General features: G+C 36.2%; 3 protein-coding genes across 3 annotated transcripts in view; 2 read left to right on the top strand and 1 right to left on the bottom strand.

Moving 5' to 3' along the window:
• The window catches only part of LOC142238270 (A-type potassium channel modulatory protein KCNIP1), a 129,718-nt gene that overhangs the window by 36,085 nt on the left and 74,916 nt on the right, over positions 1-18,717 (bottom strand). The window lies entirely within an intron of this gene.
• LOC142220671 (uncharacterized) lies at positions 1,332-9,946 on the top strand. Its single transcript, XM_075289933.1, has 2 exons — positions 1,332-1,548; positions 8,333-9,946. The coding sequence occupies exon 2, from the start codon at positions 8,337-8,339 to the stop codon at positions 9,459-9,461; it is 1,125 nt and encodes a 374-aa protein (XP_075146048.1). The 5' UTR covers positions 1,332-1,548; positions 8,333-8,336; the 3' UTR covers positions 9,462-9,946.
• Positions 2,947-8,289, top strand: LOC142223733 (uncharacterized). Its single transcript, XM_075293574.1, has one exon. The coding sequence runs from the start codon at positions 2,947-2,949 to the stop codon at positions 8,287-8,289; it is 5,343 nt and encodes a 1,780-aa protein (XP_075149689.1).

Below are 18,717 nucleotides of genomic sequence, written 5' to 3'. Positions count from 1 at the left end.
TTTCAGCCGGATCGGATGAATTTAGCTCCTGCAAGAGGCTCCGGAGGACAAATCTGGGGATCGATTTATATGGGGGCTATATATAATTATGGACCGATATGGACCAATTCTTGCATGGTTGTTAGAGACCATATACTAACACCACGTACCTAATTTCAGACGGATCGGATGAAATTTGCTTCTCTTAGAGGCTCCGCAAGCCAAATCAGGGGATCGGTTTATATGGAGGCTATATATAATTATGGAGCGATGTGGACCAATTTTTGCATGGTTGTTACAGACCATATACCAACACCATGGACCAAATTTCAGCCGGATCGGATGAAATTTGGTTCTCTTAGAGGCTCCGCAAGCCAAATCGGGGGATCGGTTTATATGAGGGCTATATGTAATTATGGACCGATATGGACCAATTTTTGCATGGTTGTTAGAGACCATATATTAACACCATGTACCAAATTTCAGCCGGATCGGATGAAATTTGGTTCTCTTAGAGGCTCCGCAAGCCAAATCGGGGGATCGGTTTATATGGGGGCTATATGTAATTATGGACCGATATGGACCAATTTTTGCATGGTTGTTAGAGACCATATATTAACACCATGTACCAAATTTCAGCCGGATCGGATGAAATTTGCTTCTCTTAGAGCAATCGCAAGCCAAATTTGGGGGTCCGTTTATATGGGGGCTATACGTAAAAGTGGACCGATATGGCCCATTTGCAATACCATCCGACCTACATCAATAACAACTACTTGTGCCAAGTTTCAAGTCGATAGCTTGTTTCGTTCGGAAGTTAGCGTGATTTCAACAGACGGACGGACGGACATGCTCAGATCGAGTCAGAATTTCACCACGACCCAGAATATATATATATACTTTATGGGGTCTTAGAGCAATATTTCGATGTGTTACAAACGGAATGGCAAAGTTAATATACCCCCATGCTATGGTGGAGGATATAAAAAAAGATATTATTCGAAAAATATGATTCGAAAAAATCCCAATTTTGTGGGTTGTTTAAGTTCAAATTCGTAAGGTCAAAATTTATTCGTTAGATGGGGACTTAAAATCTTGTAAAATGACAATTTCCCCCTCGTTAGAAAATGTACCCTAAGCTCTGGATGCAGCTCTGTGCTTTCAGCACAATTCGTTACATTTTTCTAACGAGTCGCGCCATTACCGTCTTGCGGCGTCTAGCTGTTGTTATTAATCGTTACTGGATTACGTCCGTCCAACGATTGTTTTGTAAAAGGTAAATAATAATCTCCCAAAAATTCAATAAAATTACGTTTTATTGAAACATTATTGAAAAGAAAAACTAAATCCTTGTGTTTTTATTTATTTTATTTCTCGGTGCTACGCATTCATTGGTCCAATCGAGCCGGATACTTGCTTACAGCAATTAATAAAGGATTTTGTTTTGTCTTTTTTTCAAAGGAAAGTGCTGATATTGTGAAGCAACAACAAAAAGCAGCCACTTTGCAGCCATATTTGTGAAGGATTTATATTGAAAATTTATTTAAATAATTATTTATCAACACACAGGTGCGTATGTCAGTGTTTTATTAAAATAATTGAGCAAATCGCGAGTGTTTTAAATTTAAACCGCGGTCGTTTTACAACATTGATTCAATTATTTCGTTTTGCCGACGGCAAATTGCATTTCAAAAAACACACATTCGTTGCTACATACATACGTACGTTTCTTTCGTTTGTTTAATTTCGTTTTGCTAAAAAATATTCAAGTGAAGGAATAGTCAAAATAAAAAGTGAAAAATCTATTGTATATATTGGTGTTGTGTGGTGAATTTAAACGTTGACAGTGCTTATTTACTTCAAAACATTATTTGCAATTACGTTGCCTTTAACTTGAAGTAAATAAAACAATAACAAAATACACGCAGACTCTAAAGGCTCTGTTGGTCGTATTACCATTGTAAACAAAGATCAATCGTCACTGCAGTCAACGTTTGAATTACATACCTACGTATGATCAGCGATACACACACGTATATACATACATATTTTTTTGAGCTGTGTTTCTTTGGTTTATTTGTTAACCCTCACGGGGCCGCGAGTTGTAAATATTTTGAAGAAAATTATAAAAATTTTTGAAATTGAGTTTTTTGGGTTATCGTGTTGTATGACCCATTAGCGTTACGCGCATTAGTAAAAATTATCGTTTTGGTCACTGTGCACCCTACAGGCGGTCCGGTACGATCGTATAATTTTTATTTTATCGTATATATTACGTATATATTTTTATTTCTATATTTTTTATTATTTGTGATTTTTAATTTTTTTGGGGAGATTATCTGTCGTGGAAGTGTAGAGGTGTATTTTACAGTCCGTGCACCCTACATTTGGTCTTACAGACATTTTTTTTTATAATTTCTTATAATTTGTTGAATTTTTTTGATCATCTGGTTTTCGTGTGTGAAGTTTTGATACAAATTGGCGGCAGTCAGTATTCTTCGTACACTGAGCGTAATTTTCGTAAATTCATTCATACACTGAGAGAAATAGTTCGAAGATTTTAGTAGAATTTTGAGATTTTTAGAATTTGACTTGAATAATTTGCTCATTTTTTTGTACACGGGGAAAAATATTTTGTGATTCGGTACACTGAACGAAAATTAATTGTCTCTACACTGAGAGAAAAATAGTCCAATAGTTTACAAATTGTTTGAAATTTTTGATTTTAAGTTTTGAAGTGGTTGTTTTACGAACAATTGTTTACACTTCAAGAAATTTTGTGGTAATTTTGGTGCAGTGTGAGAATTTGATACACTGAAAGAAAAATTTTGTAAATTTTTGTTTTTGCATTTTTGGGCATTTTGTGCAAATTTATTGATTTTTCGGCCAGTTTTCGCTGTCGATAAGTGCGTGTTCACATACTTTACGAGTTTTTGTGAATTTTTGTGACGCTAAATTATTCTCAATATGCCAGTCAATACATTCGCGCGATTCATTAGAGCCGCTGATGCGGTTGTGAAGTTTGGGACACGGGTTAGCTCTTTGAAGGAGGAGAATTTAGATGTTTATTCTCTAAGGGCTCAGGTCGAAGAGGCGAAATCACTCTGGGAGAAAGTGAAAGAGAGGTATGAGGAGTGTTTAGACGATCTTCAGGAGGATTCAGATAAGGGAAAGGTAGAATCTGCTGACGGCAAGTATGAGGCAACTTATGATGCCTATATTCGTATTGTTTCCTCTATCGAAAGGAAAATAGACGGTCTGAAAGCCGTTCATAGGGCGTCAACTCCTATACAGCAGGCCGATGTGGCGGATATTTCTGCTCGTTCTGGTAATGTGGATGTATCGGGAAATTCTCTTTTGTTAGGTGTTGACCATGGTGCGGTCCATAGTTTGGCTTTACCACCATGCGATATTGAGGTTTTCGATGGTGACTTTCAGTCTTGGCCAACATTTAGGGATTTGTTTACTGCTGTTTATGTAAAAAATTCCCGTCTGAGTGATATTGAGCGCTTGTGTCATTTGCTCAAAAAGACTAGTGGCGACGCCCGTGAAGTTGTAAGAAGATTTCCTCTCACTGATAGGAGTTTCGAGTTAGCTTGGAGGACGTTAAAGGAAACTTATGACAACTTGAGAATTTTAGTCAGCAATCAGTTGAAGCTTCTTTTTGACCTTCCGGTCTTAGACACCGAGACAAGTTCTGGGTTGAAGAACTTGCAGCGTGGTATAAATGCATGTATTTCGGCGATGGCTGTGAATAACGTTCCTACGAACGATTGGGATCCGATTTTGATATATTTGTGTGTGCAACGTCTACCGAAGATTAGTGTTACTTTGTGGGAACAGGGTATAAGTGATAAGTCTGCGTTGTCGTCTTGGGTGGACATGGATCGTTTTCTTACGGAAAGGATTCAGACACTCACGTGTCTGCGCGATTTGAAGGGTATCGATGCTTCGAAGAGAACTGATGGCAGGAAACTGCGAACGCATTTTACGAATGCAGCTCCGAAATCTTCGCCATCTAGGTCGCGTAATTCGCAATACACTTCTCATTCTTCTAGAGATTCCGTCGATAAGATGTGTGTTCTTTGTCCACGACAAAGCCATCATCTTCGTGTTTGTCCGAAATTTAGGAATCTTTCTGTGAATGATCGGTTGACTGCTGTGAAACGGTACCGCTGTTGTTTCAATTGTCTATCTCGTAGACATGACGTTAACAACTGTGCTACATCTCGCAGTTGTGAGAAGTGTCAAGGAAGGCATCATACTTTGCTTCATCGCGATTTTTCCCATTCTACGAATGTGGCGACTACGTCTTCGACGGTTTCGGCCGCTCGTCCTACGGATTCTAGCGGTTTGATTGACCCGCAGCCTTCCACTTCGTCTGGAATCGTGTCTGGCACTTCGGCCAGGCAAGTATTTCATGTTTCCCAGAACAGGTCGGTACTATTAGGGACGGCTATGGTGAACATCGTTCATCAGGGTATGACGTACCCAGCTCGGGCTCTTATTGACCCAGCATCAGAAGCCTCCTTTATTACCGAAAATATGCAAAAGTTGCTTAGGATTTCGATAACGAGTGCGACGTCTTCGATATCGGGCGTGAATCAATCGGTTTCGATAACTTCTCGAGGTATTTGCCCTCTGAGTATAGGGTCACCCATAGATGGATCGGTCTTGGTAGAGGCGACTGTGTTGGTCCTGCCTAAGATTTCTGGGAATTTACCGTCTTTCCAAGTGAGTCGGAATTATATGTCACGTTTGCCAAATTTGCGTTTAGCTGATCCTAATCTGTTCGATAGTCGTCCGGTTGATCTATTGTTGGGGGCAGACGTGTATCCCAGGATTATATTACAGGGGGTTCGGTCTGGTATTTTAGGGTCGTTGATTGCTCAACAGACAGTCTTCGGCTGGCTCATTACTGGTTCAATTCCCACTTCTAATGTGACGGTTTTTTCAACGACTGTTGAATTTATGGAAGAAGATGGTCTTGACAAGACTCTTCTTCGCTTTTGGGAATTAGAGGACTTACCAAGACGGGTTATTTGTTCTCCCGCAGATAAATTTTGTGAGGAAAATTTTAAGAATACCACATATAGGGATTCCGATGGAAGATACGTAGTGACTCTTCCGATAAAACCCGAATTAAAGGGACAAGTCTTGCTTGGACATTCGCGGACAAGTTGTTTGAAGCAGTTTATTCGTGGTGAGGCTTCACTTTTACGAAAGCCTGAAACAAAATTAATGTATGACGGGGTGATTAAAGAATATTTGGACTTGCAACATATGAGACCAGTGTCGTCGACTTCTCCTGCAGATCAAACTGTGTGTTATTTGCCACACCACCCGGTAATCAATCCGGACAAATTGACGTCCAAACTTCGAGTTGTCTTTAATGCTTCGCATAAGACCTCAAATGGTAAAAGTCTGAACGACATTCTTTATGTGGGACCCACATTACAATTGGAATTGGTGTATTTGATTTTGAGGTGGAGATTTTTCAAATACGTTTTTAATTGCGACATCACACAGATGTACCGCCAAATTAGGGTAAATTCGGCCCATACTTCTCTGCAGCGAATTGTCTTTAGGGACTCCCCACAAAAAGATGTACAAGACTATGAGCTGCAGACCGTGACATTTGGAGTGAATTGTGCTCCCTATTTAGCCATACGGACGTTATTGCAATTGGCCGATGACTCCGAAGATGACTATCCCCACGCGGCACATATTCTACGAAGGTGCATGTACGTGGATGATGTTTTGACAGGGTACCATGACGTGGATACTGCTGTTGAATCTAGGGACCAATTGATTAGAGTACTATCATCGGCAAAGTTCGAACTGAGGAAGTGGACTTCTAATGAGCTAGCCATTTTAGAATCGCTTCCGGCTGACCATTTGGTTGACGCCAAATTACTGGAGTTTGTTGAAGCTAGTAGTTCGAAGCCTTTGGGTATTAGGTGGAATGCGCGGTTGGACTTATTTTATTTTGAGATGAAACCGATTGAGCGGAAATCTCGGTTTACGAAGAGAGAGGTTTTATCGGCTATAGCTAGGCTATTTGACCCTGTTGGCTGGCTGGGGCCAGTTATTATAGTGGCGAAGATAATTATGCAACAGGTTTGGTTGGATAAGATAGGATGGGACGAGTCACTTCCGTTACAAACTGAGCGACAATGGCGAAAGTTTGTCGAGACCTATCAGGATGTGAATCACGTTCGTATTCCTCGATGGGTCAATTACTCCACAGACTGTGAGGTAGAATTACATGTTTTTTCCGACGCCTCGGAAAAAGCATACGCGGGGGTAGTATATGTTCGTGTGGTTACGCCGCAGGGACATATCTTCACCCATTTGCTATCTTGTAAGACTAAGGTAGCCCCCATCAAATCTATATCTTTGCCACGTTTGGAGCTTTGTGGGGCAGTTTTGGCCTCAGAACTTTACAAGTCTATAGCCAGGGAGTTAGATATTGAATTTCGACGTGTTTATTGTTGGACGGATTCTACGATCGTCCGCTCTTGGCTTCGAAAGACGCCGTCTACGTGGTCTACTTTCGTTGCGAATCGCGTATGTAGGATTCAGGAGAATACTGGGGGACAGAATTGGTACCATGTTCGCTCTGAGGACAATCCGGCCGACTTGGGAAGTCGCGGAGTGTCGCCTGCAGAGTTGGCGGTTTCGTCGCTTTGGTGGCATGGACCAGAGTGGCTCTGCTCAGATAGTTCTCAGTGGGATATTAGTGATTTGACCCCTCTTGAGACTGACGTTGAGGTACGGGCGGTCAGGACTCACGCATCGTTTTTTACGAACTACGAGGACATTTTAGAGAGGTTTTCTTCGTTAGATAGGGCTCTACGAGTCATCGCATATATATTTAGGTTTTATCACAGGACCCATTATTCACATGCTAGTCGAAATGTGTATCTCGACACGACGTTGACGGCAACTGAATTAAAGGCAGTGAGATTACGTCTAGCTGTTCTTTCTCAAAGGGCTCATTATCCGGATGAGTGCCGTTTTTTGATGGAAAAGAAACCGTTAGGTTCCAGGAGCTCGTTGTTGTCATTGAATCCATTCCTGGATGAGGAGGGGGTTATGAGGTTGAATGGTCGTTTGAGTAGGTGTCCTACCCTGTCGTATAGTGAGCGACATCCAATTATAGTGCCGTATAATAGTAGATTCGCTAGGTTACTAGTGAAATATGTTCACGACATATCTATTCACGGAGGGAAACAGTTGGTTCTACGTCTTATTCGGATTGAGTATTGGATTCCTCGTTTAACATCTTTGATTAGATCGACTATTAACCGGTGTAAACGGTGTCTGTTGGATAGAAAGAAGTCTTGTACGCAGATCATGGCGGCTCTCCCACCGGAGAGAACTGTACTTACCAGACCATTTACTACGACTGGCGTTGATTTTGCGGGGCCTTTCGAAATTAAGTCATTTATAGGGCGCGCATGTAAGATAACAAAGGGTTATGTTTGCGTTTTTGTATGCTTTTCGACGAAGGCCATACACTTGGAAGCCACATCAGACTTGTCTACGACAACGTTTCTGGCCGCTTTTCACAGATTTATATCTCGACGCGGTTGTCCCAAGACCATTTTTTCGGATAATGGTACAAATTTTGTAGGCGCTTCACGCGAAATGGAAAAGGATTTGAGATGTGTTTTTAAAGAAGGACGTGATAAGGTGTGTTCCGCATACCAGTTTCAGCAGCTTTCCTGGCAGTTTATCCCTGCCGGGGCGCCACATATGGGTTGTCTCTGGGAAGCTGCTGTCAAAAGCTTCAAGACGCATTTTAGGAAACATGCATCTGGATTCAAATATGCATTTGAAGAGTTTTCGACTGTTCTTTCGAGAATTGAGGCTTGTTTAAATTCTAGGCCGTTGTGCCCGATGAGTGAAAGTTCTCAAGAGTTGGTGGCACTTACGCCTGGCCATTTTTTGGTAGGATCTCCGATCCTGGCGCCTCCTGAACAGTTAGAGGAGGAATCCCCACTTCATTTGGTACATCGATTCAGGAAAATGAAGGCGCTGTCGCAACAGTTCTGCTTACGGTGGAAAGAGGAATATTTGAAATGCTTACAGAAAAGATATAAATGGAAATTTCCGCAGCGTGATATCGAAGTAGGGGACTTGGTAGTAATTCGTGATGAACAATTGCCTCCTACATCGTGGAAGTTAGGTCGTGTGGATGACGTCCACCCGGGATCTGACGGTCGCGTTAGAGTTGCTGACGTGAGAACGGCAAACGGTGTTGTAAGACGACCGGTGGTAAAATTGGTCATACTGACCGAATAGTTTTCGATCGTTCATATAGTAAGCGTCATCTTTCTTTTCGCAGTACAATGGAAAGTATGAGGGAAATTGTTAAGACTCTCCCTGACTACGAAGATGACGTCCCGATGTCCGATGAGGAAAAAGAGATTTTAGAAAATAATGTTGCACCGGTTCTTCGCGAGCCGTTACCAGCCATCGAGCAGGTCCCTGACGTCGGGATGACCCCAGTCGTCGCCTCTTCACAAGGGGTAGTACCGACGCAGAAAGTTGTCCCTCCATCGGGGGCTGATACGGCTCCCGCTGACGTATCCGCAACCAACGTAGCCAAACCATCGTCATCCCCTACGGGGACTGCCCAAAAGAATTCAGGTGCGAATAAAAGAGTGCACTCGAATGTCTGTGTGTTGTGTAGGCGAAGTCACAATCTCAGGTCGTGTCGCAAATTTTTGAACATGCGTTTGGAGCAACGATTGCGCACTGTAGTGTTGCATCGGGTATGTTCAAACTGTCTGGGCAGGTCTCACATGCGATCGACCTGCAATAGTCGCGAGAGGTGCCGCGAATGTGGAGATAGCCACCATACGCTGCTACATTCATTTGACCAGCAACAACGTCCTTCCGCTCAAACCTTGTCGACGAGAAAGTCCAAGTCAAGTTCGTCCGTTAACTCGTCGGCGTACTGTATCACGAATACCGCTCCCATATCTGGTCCGATGTTGGTTCTACAACCAACCGTCACGCTTGGTCCCACTATAGTCCTCTTGCTTGTCTTGTCCGATCGTCGAATTCCTGTCCGAGCTGTCCTCGACCCGTGTGCGGGGTACAGTATGATTTGTAGTAGTTTAGCTCTCAGCCTACGGCTTGTCTCAGCGATGACGACGCATGACGCATTTTGTCCGCTTGTTGCTGTCTCCCGACACAATGCAGAAAGTAAATTGGTTTTTTCTGCCCGGGTAACAGACCTGACCCGTGTTGTCACCCCATCGTCGTCGGCTCCAGATACGATACGGGAACATTTCGAGTGTCTCCAGCTGGCCGACCCAAGGTTTTACCGTCCTTCCGGGGTGGGGTTGGTTCTAGGGCCCGATGTCTACGCACGGGTTCTAAAGACACGAATATTTTCGAGTCCTGGATTCCCATTGGCGCAGCTAACGATGTTTGGCTGGATAGTATCAGGTCAATGCCAACCATAAGTGTCGTAGGTCATCCTGGCCAATAACCCAGACACTGCAGACCCTCCGGGTCAACGGCTCTACGAGCATTTAGTTAAGAAAGAATGAAGTTGGAAAAGATGAATACATGAACTAATAAAAAAAAATTGCTCAATTTGAAAATTAAACTGACATCGCATTTTATATTTATTTTGATATTAAAATATTGTATGTAATGTCTATGTATTAATGAATTTCAATTACAACATAGCTGGATGTTGCAAGGCGGGCGGAATGTTTAAGTTCAAATTCGTAAGGTCAAAATTTATTCGTTAGATGGGGACTTAAAATCTTGTAAAATGACAATTTCCCCCTCGTTAGAAAATGTACCCTAAGCTCTGGATGCAGCTCTGTGCTTTCAGCACAATTCGTTACATTTTTCTAACGAGTCGCGCCATTACCGTCTTGCGGCGTCTAGCTGTTGTTATTAATCGTTACTGGATTACGTCCGTCCAACGATTGTTTTGTAAAAGGTAAATAATAATCTCCCAAAAATTCAATAAAATTACGTTTTATTGAAACATTATTGAAAAGAAAAACTAAATCCTTGTGTTTTTATTTATTTTATTTCTCGGTGCTACGCATTCATGGGTTTTAGACGCCATATTCCCAAATCCCCAACTAACAAATTTCGTCCACATACACGAAATACTATCCCCAATATTGCTAACACTGGTCACAACGTTGAAATACTCAGAATTGTCACCAGAATTACTGCGGGGAAATATACCATAGCATAATTTTATTTTGACGTTTGAACCTGCACACTGGGAACCTTTGCATACAAGAATGTGCCAAATTGGCTCTGGTATTTAGTCCCATTACATAAGTTTCTTAATTTCCAGAAATAGGGGAAAAATCTGTGGAATGACTATCAAACGATACGGCTCGTCCCATGGCGAAGCAAAGAAAAATGATTATATGTATTTTCTTCGGGTTCTTTTTGGAAGTTTTAACCATTTTCGTTGTATAAATTCTCTCTGCTCTACCTTTAAACAGCATGTGTAACACTGAGGGTTTGCATATCAAAATAAAAAAATTACATTTCAGAAATTATGCATGCATCGATATAAAAGTTTCACTCTCTCTCTTTTAGTTGACCTGAAAATCACCACATCGATAGTAGTAGTTGTTGTTGTTCTTGTATTCGAAAACCACATAACGGAAAAAGTAAATAAACAGGAAATCCAAACGACAAACCCACAAGCCACACATATTCTCAACAATGATGGCAAGCACACACACACACTCTCTTATACAAAGTTGCCTACACTTTTGCAAAATAAAACAAAAGAGTACCAACAACAACCACACCTAGCAAAACCAACGCTCTCCTATGAACTCCAAAAAAAAAACTATAAACTCTGGTTTACGAGTCGTAACAAGGTTCAGTTACTTAAAATAATTCAAACGCTTTTTTTATGCTAGTCACTCCTTCGCGGTCATGGACTTTCCTTTCCCATAATTATAACTTGTGAATCACATTTCACAAAAACCTATGCACACACATACTCACTCACACTCGATATGCCGAAATGTATAAAACATAAAATGTTGTGGTGAGAAAGGGAGAGAGAGAGTAGTAGTGAGTAGTGAAAGGGTATAACGTGGGATACACATGTGTTTATATTAGGGTAGTGATATTTGTTTGAGGGAAAAAATTCAAGTAAAGAATCAAAGATCAAATTTAAATGATTACAACATTTAAATTCGATCTTTGGCAGTATATTAGCTATACGAGGGTGGCCCAAAATGTACATAGCCTGAAAATGGGTAATCATTTTGAAATGATTTTTTAATCCTACGTTCACAATAAATCATGTCTCTTTGTGATTTTTAAATCGTCTTTCCACACAAAAGCGAGATTTCAAATGTCAAAAAACAGAGATTTGGAATAAAAATAAGAGAGATGTAGAATAACTCAATCCCCTATACATATATTGATACACTTAGATCTCAAATACTCCAATTTCTTTTTTAACTCACATCAATTATTGAATCGGCCAAATAATTTCGCATAGTATATGCCTTTTTTTATCGATACACTCTAATATTACAAATTACAAATTTATGAATATTTGTGAAGCACACCAATTGCATGCGAATTTTCCTCTAGTGTGAATAAACCAACACTAAATTGAAATAATCCAACGCGAAAAGGATGTTATGGCTGGCCAACACGACTTGCTTAAATCAACTGTTACCGCTGCTACTCCAACCACCTGTATTGGAATTTTCAATTGGAAACTTCCCGTTTTGGTGGAAAATGTATGCAATTACAAAAAAAAATAATTTATGATTTGTTTTAAATGTGGTTGTCGCGCTAAACTTGGGAATTAAGAGTGAAAATTTGAAAGTGTTTTGCCTTTTAATTTAGAGTATAGTAACTTTAGCCAACATGTGCGTCAATTAACATATTTTTGGAGGAAAATTCAAAATATTAAATTAAATATTCACCCAGAGAAGGAATATGATCACCTCAAACATGTTTTAAGAGCACAATGTTATTTTTGGACGGGGAACATGTAACATGTTTAGAAATAAATTTTTGACTAAATATTCTATAGAAATAGAATTTGTGACAAAATATTCTATAGAAATAAAATTTGTGACAAAATATTCTATAGAAATAACATTTTGACAAAATTTTCTATAGAAATAAAATTTTGACAAAATTTTCTATAGAAATAAATTTTTGACAAAATTTTCTATAGAAATAAATTTTGCCAACACCTTCTATAGAAATAAAATTTTGACAACATTTTCTATGGAAATAAAAATTTGCAACAATTTTCTATAGAAATAATATGTTGCAAAATTTTTCTATAGAAATAAAACTTTCGACAAAAAATGTCGACAAAATTTTCTAGGAAATAAAATTTTGACAAAATTTTCTGAAGAAATAAAATTTTGCAAAAATTTTCTTTAGAACTAAAATTATGAAAAAAATTTTTATAGAAATAAACTTTTGACTAAAATTTCTATAGAAATAAAATTTTATCAACACTTTCTATAGAAATAAATTTTGACAAAATTTTCTATAGAAATAAAATTTTTACAAAATTTTCTATAGAAATCAAATTTTGCAAAAATTTTCTATAGAAATAAATTTTTGACAAAATTTTCTATAGAAATAAATTTTTGACAAAATTTTCTATAGAAATAAATTTTTGACAAAATTTTCTATAGAAATAAATTTTTGACAAAATTTTCTATAGAAATAAATTTTGCCAACACCTTCTATAGAAATAAAATTTTGACAAAATTTTCTATGGAAATAAAAATTTGCAACAATTTTCTATAGACATAATATGTTGCAAAATTTTTCTATAGAAATAAAACTTTCGACAAAAAATTTCGACAAAATTTTCTATGGAAATAAAATTTTGACAAAATTTTCTGTAGAAATAAAATTTTGCAAAAATTTTCTTTAGAACTAAAATTATGAGAACATTTTTTATAGAAATAAACTTTTGACTAAATTTTCTATAGAAATAAAATTTTATCAACACTTTCTATAGAAATAAATCTTGATAAAATTTTCTATAGAAATACAATTTTTACAAAATTTTCTATAGAAATAAAATTTTGCAAAAATTTTCTATAGAAATAAATTTTTGACAAAATTTTCTATAGAAATAAATTTTACCAACACCTTCTATAGAAATAAAATTTTGAGAAAATTTTCTATGGAAATAAAAATTTGCAACAATTTTCTATAGAAATATATTGCAAAATTTTTCTATAGAAATAAAACTTTCGACAAAATTTTCTATGGAAATAAAATTTTGACAAAATTTTCTGTAGAAATAAAATTTTGCAAAAATTTTCTTTAGAACTAAAATTATGACAAAATTTTTTATAGAAATAAATTTTTGACTAAATTTTCTATAGAAATACAATTTTACCAACACTTTCTATAGAAATAAATTTTGACAAAATTTTCTATAGAAATAAAATATTTACAAAATTTTTTATAGAAATAAAATTTTGCAAAAATTTTCTATAGAAATAAATTTTTGACAAAATTTTCTATAGAAATAAATTTTGCCAACACCTTCTATAGAAATAAAATTTTGACAAAATTTTCTATGGAAATAAAAATTTGCAACAATTTTCTATAGAAATATATTGCAAAATTTTTCTATAGAAATAAAACTTTCGACAAAAAATTTCGACAAAATTTTCTACACCCAAAAAAAAGTGAACCCACCGTTGAAGAAAATGTAGGTTTATTTTAGAAAATTTTAACTTAAATAGTTTTCTAATTGCAACATGTTACAAATAAGTTAATACTTTTTGTCAAATTGAAGAAAATTTATTAAAAATAATTAATTTTTTTCTCTTGTTTAAGAAAATTTCATATGTTGAAAGAAAAAATTGGATTTAAAAATTGTTAAAATGTCTTTAGCGCTATACGAAGTTCATGACAGGTACAATTTTAGTAAAATTTACTCATTTGAGAGACTTATGAACTCAATTTAAGCAAACTTCTGTCATTTTAGGAAAATATGAACTATTTTATTTTTTAGTAAAATTGTGCACTATATTTGTGTAAAACTTTTTTTCTTATTTTTAGTTCACGTCATTAAAGTTAGCAAAAAATTATTCAAATAAGGAACATTTACTCATATTGTGCAAAGTTTAACTAAAATCAACTAAACTTCATGAACTAAAATAAAGTTCAGTTGGCATTAGAGCCCCTTTTTTCTGGGTGTATGGAAATAAAATTTTGACAAAATTTTCTGTAGAAATAAAATTTTGCAAACATTTTCTTTAGAACTAAAATTATGACAAAATTTTTTATAGAAATAAATTTTTGACTAAATTTTCTATAGAAATACAATTTTACCAACACTTTCTATAGAAATAAATTTTGACAAAATTTTCTATAGAAATAAAATATTTACAAAATTTTTTATAGAAATAAAATTTTGCAAAAATTTTCTATAGAAATAAATTTTTAACAAAATTTTCTATATAAATAAATTTTGCCAACACCTTCTATAGAAATAAAATTTTGACAAAATTTTCTATGGAAATAAAAATTTGCAACAATGTTGCAAATTTTTCGATAGAAGTAAAACTTTGACAAAATTTTTAATGGAAATAAAATATTGACAAATTTTTCCATAAACATAACATTTTGACAAAATTTTCTATGAAAAGGACAAGTCTTGTATCCGAAGGACAAGCCTTGTATCCGAATGGCAGTTCTTTATTGGCACGATACGTCTCTGGAACACTCTACCACCCTATATACAACGCATCATCTTTTAAGAAGAATATTCAAAATTTATTTCGCAATTAGAATATTTAATATTAAAATTTTGCTTGTAGATATAATATTGACTCACAAATTCAATCATCAAGAATATTATGGATTTGAATATTAAAAGTAATTTTCTTCTTTTTTCTTTAATATTATAATATTATAATATATCTAATATTGCAAGTAGAGAATGCTGATGAGGAATGTGGTAATTCCAAAACGTGCGTCCATCCAACCATCTTGCAGTCCATAGGGCTTTGCCCAAATAAATTTGACAAACATTCTTTTCCTCTGTTGGTTAAGCTACACTTGTAGTTTAGTCAATGCATGGTTTTAAGCTGAAGTCAAAAACAACAACAAAAATTTCATAAGATTTTTTATAAAAATAAACTTTTGACAAAATTTTCTATAGAAATAAAATTTGTGACAATATTCTATAGAAATACAATTTTGACAAAATTTTCTATAGAAATGGAGGGTGGTTAAATTGTAAGGGCCGATGTTGAATGTGAACCACACCTAAACGCCAAGCTTTTTTCCGAATTTTATTTGACATTTCTCGATTTCAGACTTACTCAATTTGAACCATGGAGAGATAGGTTAGGTTAAGAGAGATACACAATCCAACAACGTGTTAAATGGTTCCAAGAAATGGCAACAGTGGATGATCAATTTTCGAAGAAAATCATTTCCAGTGATGAGGCACATTTTCACCTCAGTGGATTCGTCAATAAACAGAATTGCCGCATTTGGGCGAATGAGAATCCAAGAGTGATTGTCGAAAAACCAATGCACCCACAACGAGTGACGGTTTGGTGCGGTTTATGGGCTGGCGGCATCATCGGGCCGTATTTTTTTCCAAAATGAGGCCGGTCAGGCAGTTAATGTGAATGGTGTTCGCTGTCGTGAGATGATAACGAACTTTTAATGGCCCGAATTGGAAGATATGGATGTGGACGATATGTGGTTTCAGCAGGACGGTGCCACTTGCCACACAACTAACGAAACAATGGCTCTGTTATCTCACGTAATGGCGATGTCAATTGGCCGCCAAGATCATGTGATTTGACACCGTTGGACTTTTTTCTTTGGGGTTATTTGAAAGAAAAGGTGTACGCCGATAAGCCAGCAACAATTCAAAAGCTAAAGGGTGATATAATTCGGCACATTAACGGCATAGAACCTCCATTATGCCTCAGCGTCATCGAAAATTTGGACCATCGGATGAAGGTGTGCCACCGAGGTCGCGGCGCCCATTTGGCCGATATTTTGTTCCATACATAATTGAGTAATACCAATATATCATAATAAAATAAAATTACAATACTTTCCTAAATATCACACAAAAAAAATTTCACGAAAATTTTTCCAATTAAAATTTTAATTGAGTTTTAAAAAATATTCAATTAAAAATTTAATTGATTCAACAAATTTTTTAATTGAAACAAAAATCAATCACAAAAATAATAGTATCAATTAATTTTTTAATTGGATCAATTAACTTTTTAATTGACCTTCAATTAATTTTTTAATTGATACTATCATTTCTGTGATTGAAGACATTTCAATTAAAAATTAATTGGATCAGTTAATTTCGTGATTGAATCAGAAAAAAAAATTTTTGTGTGTAGTTTGTGTTTTATTCAAAATCAACATCGGCCCTTGAAATTTTAACCACACTTTAAAATTTTGACAAAATTTTGTCAAAATTTTCTGTAGAAATACATTTTTGACAAAATTTTCTATGAAATAAAGTGCTTGATGCGCTCGGAATGCTTGTTTTGGAGATATTTCAATGAATGTGGCAAAAATGCTTCGACAATTGCTTCAAATGCATGCAATAGTCTATAGATCTTATTGGGGAATATATTGAAAAACAATAAAGCGATTTTCGATACTTAATATTGTGCCTCCCCTAGTACCCTGTTATGATTGCGCAATAGGTTAGGTTTGGTTAGGTGGCAGCCCGATGTATCAGGCTCACTTATACTATTCAGTCCATTGTGATACCACATTGGTGAACTTCTCTCTTATCACTTAGTGCTGCCCGATTCCATGTTAAGCTCAATGACAAGGGACCTCCTTTTTATAGCCGAGTCCGAACGGTGTTCCACATTGCAGTGAAACCACTTAGAGAAGCTTTGAAACCCTCAGAAATGTCTCCAGCATTACTGAGGTGGGATAATCCACCGCTGAAAAACTTTATGGTGTTCGGTCGAAGCAGGAATCGAACCCACGACCTTGTGTATGCAAGGCGGGCATGCCAACCATTGCACCACGGTGGCTGATTGCGCAATAACAAATCGAGTTTAAGTGCCCAATTCTAAATTTGTAAGCAGTTTCCAGCTCTCACATCATAGTGATTATAAACGGGCCAGTGTTACCGTTGTACCATTTTAGCTTTCAAACAGCGCAATGTTCCAACTTTAGTTTATTTTAATATTTCATATAAAATTACCCAATCCCAATCGATAATCATACATGCAATATGGGGAAATTCCTTTTAGGCACATTTATACCAATCAACATATTTGCATGTGTAAAAAATCGTATGACTCTAGCATGTGAATAGATTTTGTCAAAGAAATCATAAGTGAAAAAAAAACAACACATTCACACCTCATTTATGATGTGGCAGACAGTGAATACAACAGAGAGGGATAATATTTTATGAGAGTAGAATGAGAAGAACAATTCATTGGAGAGCAATTTATAAAAGAGAACCAGGAAGTACACGCAAAGAAAAAAAACGTTTGGAAAACGTGTACCGAAAACGTTTTTCTTTTGTTAGAGTTTTTTGAATTGCTTCGAAAATTTTAAACTTTTATCACCAAAAAAATTCGTTTGTTACAACATTTTTATTTTTTCAATAAAAAAAGTTATTTTTGAAATAACAACACAGTCAATTTCGTTTATATCAAACACTGTTCTTTTCTGACTTTAGGTCTTTAATAAGACACATTTTACAGTTCAAAATTTAATATAGTACAATGTAATGTTAAACATTTTTTCGGAATCTTCCGAATATATCTGGAATGTATGTAAAAAAAAACAAAAGCAAAAAAAAAACTTTGGCCGAAGCAGGGCTCGAACCCACGACCCTTGGCATGAGAGTCGGACGTAGCTACCACTGCTCCACGGTGCCAAACTAAATGTTTGTTTCTTTTAAATAAACTTTGTTTATTCGGCTCGTGGGCGCCGCAAGCTATGCTGTATAAATATAACTTATATGGATATTTATCTATTGATGACCATAACAGGTACATAGCTCAGTGGTTAGTGTGTTGGCTTACAATGTGCATGGTCCGCGGTTCGATTCTCCGTCCAGGCGAAAGGTAAAAAAAAGTTTAAAAATTTATAAAATCGTATAATTTCTTCTACATTGTTGGTATTACAGGAAAAGGTGTTAAGAACTAAAAATCCTCGTGGATGTGAGAAAGATGTGAGGGACAATGCAATTAGCAAGAAAATAATGTTTTTTTTTTTTGAGCTAGTCTTTATGAAATTGTTTTTACATCCTGGAAAAGAATAAACGTTTATCACAAAAAGTATATACTTTTCTTCCAAATACACTTCCTTACAGCGAAAAGCAAATGAGAAACGAACTTTATTTGTCTAAAATTTCGTTTGGGAGGAAAGAATTATTTTTTTGCGTGTAGACGAATGTGTTGTCATTTACTAATAAATATTCCTTAAATAACCCAATAATATTAAGTAAAATAAATATAAGTCCCTTTTTTAATAGGTGGAATTGTTTCCAAACACACTGTGCTGTTTAAAATCATGACATATAAAATATTCAAGAATCCACACCTATTTGTTTTATATTCGTTGATGTCAAATGTATTCATGGTTGTTGTCGTCATTGTCGTTATTGTTGTTGTTGTTGTGGTTCAGTTCAAAGAGCGACAATAACAAGTTTGGATTTTGGCCTACATGCCATTGAGCCAAATATTCAACCTGCTT

The sequence above is a fragment of the Haematobia irritans genome, chromosome 1, assembly GCF_050003625.1.
Source record: "Haematobia irritans isolate KBUSLIRL chromosome 1, ASM5000362v1, whole genome shotgun sequence".
Taxonomy (NCBI): Eukaryota; Metazoa; Arthropoda; class Insecta; order Diptera; family Muscidae; genus Haematobia; species Haematobia irritans.
Note: the sequence above shows the minus strand (reverse complement) of the source record. Positions and strands in the feature narration are given on the sequence as shown.

Bases quoted from the DNA above. Each gene is read 5' to 3' on its own strand.
- LOC142223733 (XM_075293574.1), top strand. From the start codon at position 2,947: ATGCCAGTCAATACATTCGCGCGATTCATTAGAGCCGCTGATGCGGTT.
- LOC142220671 (XM_075289933.1), top strand. From the start codon at position 8,337: ATGGAAAGTATGAGGGAAATTGTTAAGACTCTCCCTGACTACGAAGAT.